The sequence below is a fragment of the Maniola jurtina genome, chromosome 5 (genome assembly GCF_905333055.1).
Source record: "Maniola jurtina chromosome 5, ilManJurt1.1, whole genome shotgun sequence".
Lineage (NCBI taxonomy): Eukaryota > Metazoa > Arthropoda > Insecta > Lepidoptera > Nymphalidae > Maniola > Maniola jurtina.
In genome coordinates, this window is record NC_060033.1 from 4,054,952 (window position 1) to 4,071,732 (window position 16,781).

At 38.6% G+C, this 16,781-nt stretch overlaps 2 protein-coding genes across 2 annotated transcripts in view; one reads left to right on the forward strand and one right to left on the reverse strand.

The window, feature by feature from the left end:
• LOC123865357 (apolipophorins) overlaps window positions 1-12,688 on the forward strand; it is a 51,093-nt gene extending 38,405 nt beyond the window's left edge. Inside the window, exons 49-69 of the mRNA XM_045906347.1 lie at window positions 708-843; window positions 1,043-1,423; window positions 1,808-2,053; window positions 2,258-2,494; window positions 2,831-3,163; window positions 3,311-3,476; window positions 3,879-4,809; window positions 5,151-5,346; window positions 5,739-5,872; window positions 6,230-6,471; window positions 6,994-7,196; window positions 7,423-7,579; window positions 7,818-8,044; window positions 8,276-8,400; window positions 8,835-9,029; window positions 9,314-9,435; window positions 9,821-9,969; window positions 10,368-10,479; window positions 11,415-11,546; window positions 11,817-11,983; window positions 12,497-12,688. Coding sequence (XP_045762303.1) covers window positions 708-843; window positions 1,043-1,423; window positions 1,808-2,053; window positions 2,258-2,494; window positions 2,831-3,163; window positions 3,311-3,476; window positions 3,879-4,809; window positions 5,151-5,346; window positions 5,739-5,872; window positions 6,230-6,471; window positions 6,994-7,196; window positions 7,423-7,579; window positions 7,818-8,044; window positions 8,276-8,400; window positions 8,835-9,029; window positions 9,314-9,435; window positions 9,821-9,969; window positions 10,368-10,479; window positions 11,415-11,546; window positions 11,817-11,983; window positions 12,497-12,583 — 4,678 coding nt within the window. The 3' untranslated portion in view covers window positions 12,584-12,688. The remainder of the gene's footprint in view (window positions 1-707; window positions 844-1,042; window positions 1,424-1,807; window positions 2,054-2,257; window positions 2,495-2,830; window positions 3,164-3,310; window positions 3,477-3,878; window positions 4,810-5,150; window positions 5,347-5,738; window positions 5,873-6,229; window positions 6,472-6,993; window positions 7,197-7,422; window positions 7,580-7,817; window positions 8,045-8,275; window positions 8,401-8,834; window positions 9,030-9,313; window positions 9,436-9,820; window positions 9,970-10,367; window positions 10,480-11,414; window positions 11,547-11,816; window positions 11,984-12,496) is intronic.
• A 488-nt stretch (window positions 12,689-13,176) lies between these two features.
• On the reverse strand, window positions 13,177-16,469 carry LOC123865366 (exosome complex component RRP41). Its single transcript, XM_045906361.1, has 6 exons — window positions 16,115-16,469; window positions 15,806-15,878; window positions 14,731-14,867; window positions 14,334-14,538; window positions 13,927-14,021; window positions 13,177-13,267 (listed from the first exon to the last, which is right to left on the reverse strand). The coding sequence occupies exons 1-6, from the start codon at window positions 16,283-16,285 to the stop codon at window positions 13,196-13,198; spliced, it is 753 nt and encodes a 250-aa protein (XP_045762317.1). The 5' UTR covers window positions 16,286-16,469; the 3' UTR covers window positions 13,177-13,195.
• Window positions 16,470-16,781: the final 312 nt, after the last annotated feature.

Below are 16,781 nucleotides of genomic sequence, written 5' to 3' on the forward strand. Positions count from 1 at the left end.
CACGAGTTATTACTTAAAAGTATCGAGTGTTCCTCTTACCCCAAATCTCGGGTAAGAGGAACATTTTTATGACCTAGCTTTGTTGCTAAATTGTGCCGTAATTATACGAACAATCTAGTTCTGTATCAAAAAAAATGTTAGTATATTTCAAAAGCGAAGATTTGTTTCAATTAATATCGAAATAAATGTATAATTTTGATAGCTGAAGGCCAAAATGTTCACAAACCAGTAAAGTATGTTTCTCTTACCCCACTTGACCTTATGTTTAAAATTATGATGATTTGTTTTAAAGTTGATCGCCCCAGATAAAACGAACATATCTTGAACCTTCCCACATGAGTTTTTTTAAATATAAAAATAGCGAGCAAACGAGCAGGCGGGTCACCTGATGTTAAGTGATTACCGCCACCCATGAACATTTGCAGTACCTGCTAGAGGTACCGCCAATGCGTTGCCGCTCTTTCAGGAATTTGTTGATCCGCCCTTTGAATAATCCCATGTTGTAATCTAATAGAAACACCGCAAAGGGACTTGATTCCACAGTTTACATGTGTGCGGAAAAAAAATATCTGTATTTTTCAAACAAAGATGTGTGTAAACCAACTAGGGATAGGTATTTGATAAAAACTACAATACCCCTTTCAGGTTTTAGTTTTAGCTTGTATTACAATCAAAATCAAAAATCGATTGGTAACTTTATTTTTCAGAGGTCGCATGCACCGGCCTGGCAGTTGTGAAATAGGGGATATAGACGTGCGCTATGGAGGGTTCAAGCACACGGACGGACACTTTAACGTCTCCACACCCTTCCACACTCTGCCCTGGCTCAAATCTATATTCGATGTAAGTTATTTGACATTATTGATTTTGATTTGCATGTGATTGAACCACACACGCACACGCATCCAATATTAAACAAAAATAGTACGTGTAACTTTTTTCGCGTGGTTGAAGCTAAACGAAAACGGGATGAAAATGAGTCTGTAAAAGGTTTTTATCGTGTAACGAGGTTTGACAAATTTAAAATACCTTTTTATTACAGATAAACAACGTTGACGAGAATTCCGACAACCGAGTAGACTTGTTCTGGCCGAACAAAACAGCAACCATCAATACAACACACATTTACACTAAACACGGCAAAGGCTTCACACAAAACGGCACCATCGCTCTCTCCATACCAGTCAACACCAACCAACATCTAATCAACTCAGAATATTACTATTTAGAGGAAGAAAAGTTCAGTAACGGAAACGCTGTAATAGATTTTGATAAGGAAAGATTCGTTAAAGTTATGTTTGACAAAGTCTTGACTAAAAGTGAGAGGAATTTGGATCTGGCTACGATGAATATTCAAGTAGAAAACGTTCATACTCCTATTGGTATTAAATATATTCAGGAGTATGATGGCACGGGGAGTATTGTAAGTATTGATGATAATTTGACTGTAAAATTTTGATGGTAGTCTTATCTAAACAGCATATTTATTAAATAGTTCAAGTTATGTTTAAGGTTATTTGTTAGTTTTTTTAAAGTTAATCGTACCAGATTGAATGAGCATTGCAGTCCAAAGCTCATTTGTATATGAATAAAAATAAAAATGCATCCATTAACGGCCTGCGTAAATGAGGAACTATTGTCCGCGGAGGACAAAAATGGAGAGCAAAGAACTGTATTTCTTAAGTCATAACGCACACGATGGACTAATAATACGGCGAAACACTAGTAAAAGATGAGGTACTTTTGTCCTCCGCGGACAATAAATGTCTGCATCTGCGTAGGCTCTAAAAGTTTTTCAACATTCCAGGACGTCAAACAAGCAACTCTATTCCACCTTCACAACACGTCTATACTCAATGTGACAGGAAAACTCGACATCCACACCTACGCCATCGGCAAGAAGATGAAATTCACCGCGATCCACGGGAGTCGAACATGGACCTTCGATAACACTTACGAAGCCGTAGATAAGGACCTGAAGCAGGGCAGCAAAATCACTTGGGCAGAGGATGTGTGGCTGGGATACGATATTCATGTCACCAATTTGACAGTAGTAAGTTAGAATTACAATTAATTAGTTTTCCTCGTGTAAGCTCTTACAAATGTCAGTTTATTTTAGATCTTCTCATAATTTAGATTCTTAAATCTTCATATCTACTTTTATATAGCAAAGCTCCAAAGAAATACTTATGTTATAAATTGCGACGTATAGAGCTAAATATTTCTTCAACTTTTACTCATTTACTTTCGTTTGCAGGCTGATACAGAATCCCAACAAATCATAATGGACGTCCGTTACCCTCTCCGTATATTCCGAGTGACCGCATTGTATCGCTTGCAAGACGCTCTGTTGGACGGCACCGCACATTTGCTGTGGAACGTGAGAGACGAGAATAAAACCGCCGAACTGAGGGGCAAGTGGGAAAACCCGCCATACGTCGAAGGAAACTTGCACGATGTATATCTTGCTCTGTCACATCCTTCTTTTAGGAAGGTAAGAAAACCTGTATAGTTATAGGTATGTACGTACTTTCAAAATATACTCGAGTGAAATTGCTCAGTCTACAACACCGTCACAATATCGCCTGGCTATCGCTCTTTTTTTAATATAACAATAGCGAGCAAACGATCAGAAGGGTGACCTGGTGTTTAACCATTGCCGTCGCCAATGAACAAAGGAACCACAAATGCGATGCAGGCCTTTCAGGAATTTGTTGATCTGCCCCGTGAATAACCCCATGTCGGGTATATTTTGGAGAGCGTGCTCAGGAATTTCACGATCTTGTTCCTCCTTCGCCGTTCAAATTGCTCAGTCTAATTTTTTCCCCAGGATGTAACATTGAGAGGACAATACCTAACCACACCATCAGTAATGATGAACTTATCCATGGAACTCCAATATTCGGACTACGAAAATGAATATCTGAAATTGAAGTCCATTTTAACGGACAACTCCAACGGGCCAGTCAGAGATTACAAATTCGCTCTCAAATGTATCCATCCTTCGACCAATTTGGACTTGGATATGAAATCGGACATACACATCCACAGTCGTTGGTATTATTTGAGCAATTACTACAGGTTCCAGAAGTCACTTTTCTATGAAAAATTGAGGAGCACTAAATTTTTGGTCGATTTGGAGAAGGATTTGATTAATTGGGAGGTAAGTGCCTTTAAAAATGTTTTCTGTGTAAGAATTTGTACCGTAAGGATCTGTAAAATCCACCAATTGGATTTCTTTATTTTCTTTCTTTTCTTATAACTTGTATAAAATTAATTTGTTGAAACATTAAACTCTTCTTTTTACCAGCGCGTGAACGAAACCTACTTCTACAAAGTAAACGGTACCTGGAAACTTGTATACCCGCGATACCAACTCGAAGGGATCGTGCTAAGACCCAACGCTAACGACACAATGTTTGCTGAACTATCCATGCTCGATAAAGCTATTAAGGCGCATTATAATAGCTCAGATGGTAAGTATCTCTAATAACTCGTTGATGTACTGGCTAGCATATTCGACTACAGATTATGAAATCCCAAGGTCAGACCATAAAAGCAAATGGACTTTTCTGTCAAGAAATTCTTAGAAGCAGCCCAAAGTTGAGAAGTTGACCGTCAGTGAGACCAGTGACACCAGAGATACTCTAGTGACTAGAGTTAGATCGGTGACCGAAATATTACATACAATCGATGCATACGGTTAAACGTCGGTCGTACGGACGTAATTTAAATTTTTAGTCCTAGAATAGCCGTTACATTTGACCCTTATGTTATTAGTGTCAGGCAAAACAAATTAAGTAGTTATGTCGGAAGACTTTCTTCCGATATAACTACGAGGCAAGATTTATTTAAATATTTTTGTACCATTATTCCAGATATTTCATATCACATGATAGGAAAAATCATTGACACTCGCTCGGCACGTCTCGACGCGTGGCGGCATTATGATGACGTCACAACCGTTGATATAGCCTCCTACGTACGCTTGAACCATTCCCGCTTACTCACCAGCGCATTCATGTGGCGACCGGAGATATTCAGCGAAATCAAATCCTCCGCGCTTTATGGTGTAAAGGTTTTCTACAGTCAAATTAACGATACCCTGGTTATCATCAAAGAAGCGCCAATGGAAGCGCATCAAGCGTTAAGGAACATTTGGAGCGACGCCAAGCCTAGGGTCAGAGATTTCTTAGACGACCTTAACGACTTGCACGTAATAAAAGATGATTTGGATGACTTCGAACTGTTCTTAAACGAATCTTACGATCACAACGATTTCTATGTTAAGGATATCGTCGAATTCACTTACTACGTACTAGACGAAATGGCGATTAGAAATCATTTGGAGAGTTTGCCAGGCTTCGTTAACGATATGTGGGGAATGATGGGAAACACGAGTCAATCTATAAAACAGAGTTTGACGTTCGTCGTCGATTCCATTAAGAACGCATACTCAAACTTGCTGGAATCCATGAACAAAGTTTTGGAAGCGGATTTAATGGAAATGGTGTCCGATAAATTGGAATCCATGATACTCCAGTACGACAACTTCGTGCGAGATTTGCACATGAAGTTTTTGGAATATTGGGAGGAAACCTGGGTTAATGCGACAACGAAATTCGCGAAGTATTGGCATGACTTGTTAAAATCCATAGAGCCGTTGTTCTTCAAGATGTTGCATTATACGGAGGCGTTCGTGGTGACGATATGGCAGGGCGTTATGGACTTCTTCCATGAGCGAACGCACGAGTTGACTGACACACCGTACTTTAATTACGTGTCTACGTTTGGGCATGAAATGGATCGGTAAGTCACTTAAATCCAAAATACTGTTAGTGTTTTATAGCATTTTTTTTAGTTTATTTACTAAAGAAAATATTTCTTTTTAAAATGTGCAACCATAACAATGTAGTTTTATACTCCTTACCTCTTGCATATTTTATTTTCATAGGATAACTTTTCATCATTGTAGGTAATGTGGCTAATTCTATTACTTATCTCTAAATTAAACTAAATTCTAAATCTAGTGCCATCCTTTTCCGCCGAGACCATTATGAAAGGATTAGCATTATGAGATTGTATCTAGACTTGCCATTGTAGTTTAGAGATTTATAGGACAGAATTAGTCTAATTGTTACTTTTTACAGAATATACAAAGACCTCGTAAACAATGACATAATAACAAACATAAAGAAGTACACAAAGAAACTATGGAACGTGATTTGGAACAAGGTGGAGAAGTACATCCCATTCACGGACGAGTTCAAACAACTCTACAATGAGTTCCGAAACGCCTGGGAGAACTTCCTCAAGACCCCGCAAGTTGTTTATGTTATTGAAAAGGTAACTATAAACTAATAAATACCTTCATTTGAATTACAAAATTCTCTGTAATTCTGTACTTTTTTTGTAACCAATCAAAAATACGTTGAATGTATGTATATATGTACAAGTAAGATTTTTATAGGCAGATATAGATAATTAATAGTGAATTTATAAGATAGTAGTTTAGTGGCCAAATAAGACCTGAGAAGAATTTTTCAAAGTTCTTATTTGAAAAACTTAACAGTTATTTTCAGTCAATGTAATTATTGTCTTGTAAGCAATTGACTCGAAAAAGTTTTCGATCGAAAATCTATCGATTTGAATTAAATAAATAGTTGTAGGTACGTCAAATACATTACAAATTAAGTAAGCAAAAGCAAATTTAAAATCAGGTTCTACTATAATTTTAGTACAACGAAGCGTACGTGCGTCTAAAATGGTGGTACGATTACTTCTTGATCGGCGAAGCGTTGAACAACGTGTGGGAGATTATTTACGCCAAAGTCACCGATATGGCCAAAACCGCCCTGCAGTATGAGGAACTGTAAGTCATACTTTCATATTTTCTAGGCATCTTTAGTTCTTTTAAATCTTTTGGAATAAAACTGGATTTGCGTGTAGCTGCATGACGACTTAAGTAACCTTATCTTAGTTCCCACATTTCTTCGACTCTGTAAGCTCATTATCTCTTTCTCTAGCCGATTAAAAGAATTATTTACGTATCGATCGACGAAATATATACGTATCGATGAATTAATATAAACATTACTACGAAATAGTAGTAAGCATAGTAGCATTTGCAAATCCCCATTCTAAAGTTGATCACTGAAAACTAAAATTTCGAATCTATCAAGAAAAAAATCATTTCTGGAAGTGGTATTATTATGGATTTTGGTTACAGACACCGCACACCAAAAACGAACTTCATATTCGATCCTCACAAGGGCGAAATCCTGCTTGAGCAAAAGTTGCCAATGTCCTGGCATGCCTTCAATCAGACGCCGGACTTCAGCGAAATATCTGAGTACAGAATGGTCAGAGACTTTATGGACGAATGGCTGATTAGCAATAGGAGTATCTGGTATTATTACTACGAAATACGACCTTATTTGGACTTCAATAACGTAATGCCTCCATTTGCTGGTAAGTTTATGTATTTATTACCTAAAATTCCTCTAGAACAGAACTATTGACCATAGATATGTATGTATAAGGTACACTTGTAAAACTAATCTCATTGCCTAACGTGTTTTCAATTTCTTCTCAACGTTACTGTAACGTTAGGTAGCCATACATTTTTAGATGTACAGAATTTCTTCTTTTGATGTTTTGGCAGAGTTAGGATCTTTTAAATCATATTCTAATAAAGTGCCATCAAAATATTAATTAGTTCTATTCAGTCACTAAGAAACGTAAATAGTATTCTTTTTCCATGCAAAATAGGCTTGCGGTTGACTACAATCATGCTTGATGAAAAGAAATTCTGAAGTGTAACTTAAACACACTTGTGCTTGCTTTTATACATTCTAAACCTGTTAGGTTATGCGGAAAATGTTATAAAATCTGTCAACTTATTTTGAAAACAGAAATAGTCAAAGTAGGAATGGAAGTTTCCAATTAAAATGTGACTGTTTGATCAGCCAATAATTTTATTATAATCATTAGGTATGGCCATGATGACCGGACAAGGTACCCTGGTGACGTTCGACAAGCAAGTCTTCACCATATCAGAACCAGGCACATTCTTACTCACTAAGGACTACAGGCAGAACAACTTCACCGTCCTCATGGAGAGTAATGACCAGGGAAAATATGATCTGGTGGTGCTGACGAAGAAGAATCTTATTTTTATTGACTTGTATAAAGAGGTTAGATTTGATATCTATGAATTTAAAAACTTCCCTAAACGGGATAAATGCTGGTCGGAATACCGATATCTTTTTTTTTCTTTATTTCCGTTGAATTTTGCACCAATTCGGGCAAGCCTTATTTATTGTTGATAAAAAATTGCAAAAAAAATATAGATCATAAATCAATAATTTTATTGATTATTATTTAAAACTTGAAAAAAATTCTAAATTATTTCCATTTCAGCAAGTATCGCTGGGAAGAGGAACACCCCTAAATCTACCGGCTGTCATTGACGAGCTGATAGTTGACAGACAAACTGACACGCTTACTGTACAAACACAGAATGGCTTGCAAATTGAGTGCAATCTGCTGTTCCGCACTTGCAAAGTGGAGGTCACAGGTAAGGGCTTGACTTGGTATCTTTTATTAAAAATCTCTTCGACTAAGTTCCATAGAATTTAATTTGCTCAGAGAATTTTTGCATAGAATTTAACTTTACTCTGAGTTAAACTGTCCAGTTTTAACTCAGTCTGTCTAACTCTAAAGTTCGGGTTCGACCTGTAATATGTTCATAAATTACTTGGCAATGTTGTTATATTTGCCAAAAATTATATAGTATTTTTTGTAACAAATTACAGGGTGGTACTACGCAAGTCTGGGAGGTCTCCTCGGGACATACAACAACGAGCAATTCGACGAGCGGCAGCTACCCAACGGCACTATAGATACGAACGTCACTCGTCTCGCCCACGCGTGGGCAATACGCAGCGTGGATGTCAAAACGCCTCCGCCGCGAACTAATAACACAACTTGTGATAAATTCTTCAGGAATAAAGTATCTCCTTTACATCCTTGTTTCTCTTTGGTAAGTACTTTCTACATCCTTGTTGTTATTCAACTTTTTTGTGTTTCTTTTTCCCTTCAATATAAGTAGGCGCTTTCGTGAAGCTTGTATTTTTATCGAAGGTTTCCTTTTTGGATTTTGTTTACCCTTCAATTCCTTGAACAACATAAATAAAATTTCACATAGTTAATCAATAACCTTGGATATTAATTTTGCTATGTCTAACATGATTTCAATTGTATTTTTTGTTAGATTGATGCTCTGCCCTTCTACGAAGAATGCGAGAAGGGCGTAGAGGCGTGCGCGCTCGCCAACGCTTACCTCGAACTGTGCTCTCAACAACACGTGCCCACGCATATACCGGACCATTGCGTGCAGTAAGTTTAAGGGCGTACATTCTGAATTCAACTTAGGGCTAATTTTCCAATCGGTAGATACCTAGCCTAACCGAAGAATATATCTGGCAGATGTCCTATACAAAAACAGTCAAACTTATTCATCAGTTATACGTTTATTTGGTCATTGAAAAATTGATTTTTGATTATTTGAACACGTAGAGAAACTCTGAGCATAGTTCTCTCCATCACTCTGAAAGTCACATTCTGAGCTTTCTTATGGGGCCTATAGTTAGCGGCCATATCTCGGTAATTTAGAAAGCATTCCCAAATTGTCCCTGCCAGGTATCTTCGCCCTCACCACTCCACCAGAGTACCTGCCCGTTGGTAATGAAAAGGGTGAAGGATGGGCATTTTTAAGTTTCACTTTATATGTCCCCCTTACCTTTATATATACCCTTTATAACTGTCCCTAGGTGCGTAACACCCAGTGGCGATTTAGTAGAAGAGGGTGCATTCCTTCAACTGGAGAACATTCCAGAATCTATGGACGTAGTGTTCGTGGTTGAAGCGCAGTATTGCAACAAGAACATACGCAAGACGAAGAATATCGACCTGTTCGTCGATACTTTGGACAGCAAGCTGCAAGGGAACGGATTTTCTGACAACAGGTAAGCCTTGGATTCAAAAACTTTGGGGTTGGTCTGAAAATTCCTTGACACATTATGGTTATGGTTAAAGATAAGTTTGTGCGATAAATTTTAAGTTACAGGAAGGTCTGAGATAAAAGTTTAAATTCTTTTGTAACCAAAATAGTATTTTCGTTAGATCTAAATTCTTAATTCAGGATTGCCCAGTCCAAAGTCGAATTGGCAAAAGATTATTTTTTGACTTTGACTGTAACTGCATTTCGGCTTTGGAATATAACAAAACAAAGATAAATTAATTGGCACAGATACGCCGTGGTGGTGTACGGTGGCAGCGGCGTGTACCGGCGCGCGCGCGCACTCTACGTCGACAACAAGCTGTTCACCGAAGCCGTCGAGATCCCCAGGCATTTCGAGGCTTTCGAGATTGGTAGGTCACACTCATTTTACTGTAACAGATTAATTGTTACGGATCTAACTAAAGCGGTGATTACCACCGCCCATGAACATTTGCAGCACTACAGGAACCGCCAATGCGTTGCCGGAAGGAATTTGTTGTTCCGTTCCTTGAATATTACGTTGAAATCTAGTGGGAACACCGCCGAAGAGAGTTGGTTCCACAGTTTGCATGTGCGTGGAAAAAAGACGATGGAAATGCACCAGGCACTGAGGTGATGAGGGTGACATAGAATGGATTTTCTGAATTTGAAACAGAGATAGAATGGATGGAAAGCTCGCAACCTGGCGTAACGCAAGTTTAGTGCTTTGTGACAATTTAGAAATTTATTGTAATACCGTGTTACTTCTCCCAACAGACAAGAGTTCGCTGGTTAAAAGTAACAAGACAGTGGGCGGAGATGCATTACGAGCGCTTCGCTTCGTTTCTACGCTACCGCTGCGTGCGGGCGCGCCGCGCGCCATCGTTCTACTGCCTTGCACTAAATGCGACGCTACACTCAGCTCCGTACGTACTCACACATAACAAGCCCGACAACAAGTGACCGGATTTAATCACATTCTTTCTAACTTTATTCCACACATTGTTTCTGCCGGGACACCGGCTTGTCCGCACACGATTTGCATGTGAGTAAAACATTGGAAGTTAAAAGAAACTGAAAACAGTCCAGTAAACAAGTTAAGTCTAAGCAAAGTCAAAGTGCGCTCTATCAACCATAGTGAACTACAGTTTTCTATGTATTTGCATTACATACATGGAACCGCTCGAGCAGTTGCGACTTCTCCAGACGGTCATCAGCAGTTATCAATGACAGATTCAAACTGTTGATCAATGACTGCTCGAGCTGCCCGTGTTAGACCAGTCTTTCAAACAGCAACAACAACAATTTGTTTTCCGTATTACAGCTGGATTACTCCACAATCTACCACAACTTGATGGAGAACTCTATAACGCTGCATATCCTCATGGACGACGACTTCTCACTCTCCAAGAAAAGAGTTGCCAAATACCTCTTTGGTAAATATTCTTTTTTTTTTTAATTTCAGCTACATTAACATATTCCAGCGCGTCCCATTTTGTCAAAAGAAATGGAAAGATGAAAAATACAAAATTGAATAATAAAATAGTTAGGTGTTTGAAGTTTCTGCTGGGAGTTATAGATCTGTCCCTTTCTAGTGGCATTGATACGGAACTTATATGGCCTTTATTTTATTAACCTGTACCTATTGCCAGCGACTTTTTCGCGTAGATTTTGCGTTGGCTAAGCCATATGTGAGCCCCTTGATTTTTTAGTTCAGAAACCGTAATGTATACCTTTCGTCAAACTCGGTTCAGTGATAGAGGCGTGAAGAGGTAACACTTAAACATTCAGTGATCACAAAACAAGTAATCCAATCTGAAGTTGCAACATAGCGGTTTGTCTAAGACCTGTGTCTTAGACTAAGTATTAAATACACAAGCCTGGCTGAGATTTGTTTCTGTGAATGCTTGACAATGCGACGCTAAGTACATATACGCCTCGTGTTTAGATTGGATTGCTTGCAAAAACGAAGACAGCTGATAGTGCTGATGATTACTGATAGGGATAAGGGACCACTAAAAAATTCTGTATTTTTTAAAAGTTCACAGTATACTGCAAATAAAACAATCTCAGTGACGCAAAATTTCGACGTACGTTACGTAAATAGGTCACTCGGAGTCAATGCTGCGTCGTAGGTGGGGAACTGACCCGAATTTTGCACGTTATACATTGCGGGTTTGCAAAATACTAAATCACTAAAACCACAAGATAAGGCAAATGGTTACTGGCATTGAATTGTGTTTAGTTAGGATAATAATAACACCAAGGTTTTTGCTAGCGTTCTGATTACACCTTGTACTTTGGCATTCATATTTAAGTTGATTCTCAGTTTGTAATAGGTATAACTTTGATATTAAAATGCAACTTTCAGGCTTGGACAACTACTTGGCGTACACGAACAAAGACTACGAGAGGCTTGTGGGCGACGCCGGCTTGCGGAAGCAAGTGAGGCTGCCTAAGGACAAACTTGGACTTTGCACGTCACTCTCGTTGGAAACCAACGGTACGATTTCAATTTTAATCGGATTTAATGATAGTTTGTAATTAATCAGAATTTCTGCAAAAATATAATTGCCATCATTCATGCGATCATTTAATAGTTCTTTATGAAATGGCGGGAAATCATTACCGACAATCCCACTTCTGATATCGGAAGGAGATAAAATATGTACTTTTCGACTAAAACATCGCTAAGTTTCAATGAAAAAGTTTGGATAATGCTGGTGCCTAAACAGTTTATGGGACCTTTTAAGTTACTTATCTGTTGCATTAGGTACAATATGGGCGGGCTCGAAGCTGGAAGGCGACCGCGGCGCGGCGCGGCGCTTCGCGACGGTGGCGGGCGGCCGCATCGCGGGCTCGTCCTCCATGTGCGCGTCGCAGCGCTGCGAGTGCCGCAGTGCCACGCTGCACTGCCGCCCGTGCGCCAACCACGACCCCGTAAGTTTCCTTCCACAATGCCACATCACTCAACTGTTGCATTGGCACAACATAGTCGGGCTCGAAGCTGCGCTTCACAACGGTGCGGTGACGGGCGACCGCATCGTGAAATCTTAGGGATTGAGTATTCAAAAATCCTTTCTTAGCGGATGTTTCAGCCTGATCCATCCAGCAGTTTGAGCTGTACATACACATGATACATCAGTCAATCTGTCACCTTTTTTTTTAATGAAAAATAGCGAGCAAACGAGCAGGCGAGTCACATGATGTTACGTGATTTCCGCCGCCCATGGCATTTGCAGCACCAAAGGAACCGTCGATGCTTTGCCGGCCCTATTTTTTACCTTTTCCTTTTATGTATTTTGATATGTCAGTTTCTCTCCTTATCTCTTCTCTCTTATGCATATTGATTATTAATTTGGACAGTTAAATAATATTGTTTCGGCTTTGTCTATCAGTAACACTATCTATGGTCTATTTGATGCTAAGATAATATTTTTGTTCCCATTTCAGTTGGAGCTTTCGTTCTGGAACTCGGACGACATCGACGAACTAATAGACATGGCGATGGACCCGCCCAACCTGCCATCGTTTAGATGATAATGTAATTGACTAGAATAACTACTTAAGGATTATTTAGTATTAGTGCGTAAATTATTACAATTACTGTTTTGCTGAGATGCCATTAAATATTTTTGTAAATTATAACTTGTTTACTTTTTTAGAACTAAAAATCCTTAGATAATCCTTAGATTTATCAGGGTTAATGCTAGAGGAATTAGGCCGATCGCACTTTGGATGAGTTTTTGTACGAATTTGACTCGTGCGAACACGTACGAACCCGCACGAACAATCCCGACCTTTCAAGTACTATGGGAGCGCGCAGACTGGCTCCGAGTTAGGGCCGGGCCACATATGGCGGAGCGCAGCGCAGAGCATTTTTCACAGTCAAAGTATTATCGACATTGTCCGCATTGAAATAATATCTAAAATCAATTGTGCATCCGTGCGGATACTCGCGCATCCGCGCGCAGTTCCGCGCGTGCTCGCGCATTCTCTGGTACAAATTCGCGTAATGTGTCACGCGATTAGAAAACTTCACGGGCATGCTCTGCGCTGCGCTTCGCCATATGTGCGCCGGCCCTTAGCCTCAAAATGTGGTGGAATATAAATTCAAAATGAAAATAACTTTACTCTATATAAAAGTTTATTTCATACTGTGACAACATCTTGCTTTGTCCAACCCTCTGCTAAATGATCTCTCACTGCTCGGTCTAGGATCACCTAAAATAAAATAAAGGTTTAGGCTATATTAATATAATAAAGAGGCAAAGTTTGTTAGTTTGTGAGTTTATAAAGGGGACAATCTCCAGAACTAATAATCAGATTCTAAAAATTCTTTCACTGATTGATAGCTACTCCCCAAGTGCTATAAGGCTATAAACTATATCACACGGAAGAAGTCGCGGGCAAAGGCCAGTGTTAAATAATAATTATATGCAGCAATGAGCCCCTTTGGGTCATTTTAATGGCCTCATCATAATCATCCCATCGCCGGCTCACTAATCAGCAGGGGTTTCCTCTCAGAATAAAAATGGCTCCGTTAGTCTACTATGCTGGCCAAACATGCACTACCTACTAATTTTTTAATTACTGTTCGTTTTTGTATAAGATTTAACTTTCATGCATATTAATTGTCATTTAAATATTTAAAATCATATAGGTAAACCATTATTTACTTATTTTTATTTATTTTACAAATGCTTTGTATATCCTGTTCAATGCATATATAATATATATTTATTAGGTATCATATAAATTGCTGTGTTTACCAATTAGGTGTTGTCACTTAGATCTGGATCTATAGTTTTTAATTTTAGACTATTTTGAGTTACAACCTGTTTGTAACTTTTTCAATAAAATAAAATAAAATAGCTACTTACCTCTATATCTCTGCAACCCTGCATTGCTCTGCTTAAAACAGTCTCGAAGTAGTCACTGTGCAGTCTGTGAGACATCTCCAGTAGAGCTACGCTACCTGGGAATGTCAAAAATTTATTATTATTGGACTATACTGCAGACACTGGGCCCTTTTAGGCCGCTATATGGAAATTATTTGGATTAAGTGAATTCGCTAAACTCAAGTTTTTGTTAACTGAACCAATGCCTCCGCAATATTCTTGGCCTGAGCGACATCGTTTTATGGTTACACTGCAATGAATCGCCAATCGAACGTCATAGTTGACAGCACACATATCAACTCAGAAAGGGATTATCCATGGGCGCCGTGCATGCGCATGCATATGCACGCAGGGGCACGCCCACGCCCACTAGTGCGCGTCACACTCACCAGTACTGGGCAGGCTGGCCACAGTGAGTACGACGCCGCCGGCCGCCTCCTCCACATGGCCCACGTCCACCAGCGGCGCGGGATCGCCGGCCTGCCACGCCATGGACGCCGTGCATGCGCATGCATATGCGCGTAGGGGCACGCCTGCGTCCACTAGGGCGAGTGTCGCTGCGTTCACACTCGCACAGTACGCTCCTCCGTCTGCCTGACATGATTAAATAGTGAAAAGCTTTTAGAGTTAACATTTTATAATGATAGATAGAGTGGTGGCCTAGTGATTAAAACGTCGGCCTCATCATAAGCCCTTTGGTGAAGGAAAACATCATAAGGAAAGACTATGCCAAAAGTCTCATAGTGAGAAGGCGATGGGTTGATCATGATAATGATGATAATATACCTGTAAGACTTCAATGTAAATGTCTATTTGTGAGCGCGGGTATAGTTCTGTTTTGATAGCAGCTGTCAACGCCTGCCGCAAGTGTAGCGACATCTCTTGTGACTTTCGGTCGCCACGAGGACGATTTTTCCTTTCTCCTGCAAAACAAAAAATTTACATCTGCAAAATATAATACTAATTTAAGTACTAAGTTATGTTATGCTGTGATAGCCTGGATAAGATGTCCGTCTACTATTTGGGAGGTGGCAGGTTCAATCCTGAGCCCAAAGATGCCCATTCTTTTTGGAGTCATGTGTTTTCCAAACCATTAAATATCATTTGCTTCGACAGTGAAAGAAAACATTGCATGGATATCTGCAAGCTTGAAAGTTTACCATAATGTTCTCAAAGGTGTGTAAAGTCTGCCACTTTGAACTCTCTGCCACTAATAACTACAACATGGCCTACACCCTTCTTAATCTGAGAGACCTGTGCTCAGTACTTGGCCGGCAATGGGTTGATGATGATCACTTCCAATGAAAGATGTTGATGTCCCATAGATGTGGAAGGCAACTTTGTACCAAAAAGTGAAGCATTCTTGCTTGTGAGCAGAGCGAATCACAAGGAGTTGCTGATAGAGGTAGCACGAGACTGCTGTGGAAGATGCAACAAGAGATCTATGTCTAGCATTGGACACTTATAGGTAGGTAGGTAGACAACAACATGCATTAAGTAAGATGTATTTGAACTTTCAGTGTATTTGAAATACCTATCTTTATTATTGATATATTTTTTTTGCCTTTTCTACTCCTGCTACTAATGTTTTGCTTATTTTAGCTAGATCTTGTATTTTGTAGGTTTTCCTTAAAAATAAGAAGTAAAGCATACAGACCAAGTGAAAAAATTGATGCAAATGGTTAAATGTTGATGTGAAAAGAGTTACAAAGTAACTGGACAAAGGTATTTACATTTGAAACAGATAGTATAATAAGTTACAAAGGCATTCTCAATAGATTCATGTTTACAATAGAAGTAAAGCAGTGTAGTTTAAACTTTAGGCTATTTCTTTTGTTATAATAATATGAAAGGCACTTGCCTGTGGAGAATGTGGCCATGCTGTATTGGCAGTTAACAACAACTGCTTCTGTTGAACTCTTTGATTTTGCAGCCTTAAATAAATAACAATAATTATTACTTATATACATACTAGATTCTCTGCGTGAATTTAGATTTAGTAAATATTTTTGTTGAGTAGTACCTACTCAGTTATAATATTGAATTTATATTTTAAGTAAAGTATATTAAAATGATAATTTTGTTAATTTTTTTTATTTAATAAGTAACTAAGTACATCCAAATTATTAATTTTATTTTCAAACCTATCATCAATAACAAATAAACAAACCTGGTGTGGACCATAAACAGCTGCTAAAACCTTGGTATTTCCCTGTTCCAAGTAAGCACTGCCATCAGGTTGAGTGAATACTCCAAGTTTACACCTTATACGACGTAATTCATCAGGTCTCCGTCCATCTAAACGGAGCCCTTGGCTGGAAAGTAAGTCTGGCCCCGGCATCACAAAACTCTAATACACTCACAGTAAAGTAATCAATAAGTTTATAAATTTTATTGTAAGCACTATTTTATACTATTTACTTCTAATATCACATACTAATCAAAATTAAAATAAAGTAAATTGAAAAATTCTTATTTTACATTTAAAAATATAACCTTAAAACCACAATTTTTTTCCTAACTTTACGGCTCTGGATTCTAGCCTTTTTTAGCTTATCCACAGACTATTACTTAAAACCAAAGAGTAATCACTTGCCTAAATAACTGTCACAGACTACAGACCAATAACATATCACAGACTACAAAAATAGTAGCTTTTTTTTTTCAACTGACTTTATAGCTCTGGATTCTAACTTACTAAATACTAACAGCATTTACCATTGCGCCTGGGAGGTCTTCAAGGAGGGTATTCGTATTTTATTACAATAACGATAGCATTAAAAAGTATTCTAGTTATGTTATTTTTGTCATAGGAAAACATTTAATAAATAAACAAA

What these genes read in the sequence shown, in the direction of transcription:
- LOC123865366 (XM_045906361.1), bottom strand. Translation starts at nt 16,285, where the DNA reads ATGCCGGGGCCAGACTTACTTTCCAGCCAAGGGCTCCGTTTAGATGGA. An exon ending in TTTACATTGAAGTCTTACAG is followed by an intron (nt 14,539 to 14,730) that starts GTATATTATCAT and finishes TAATCATGTCAG; the next exon opens with GCAGACGGAGGAGCGTACTG. An exon ending in AGGGTTGCAGAGATATAGAG is followed by an intron (nt 13,268 to 13,926) that starts GTAAGTAGCTAT and finishes ATTTTATTTTAG; the next exon opens with GTGATCCTAGACCGAGCAGT.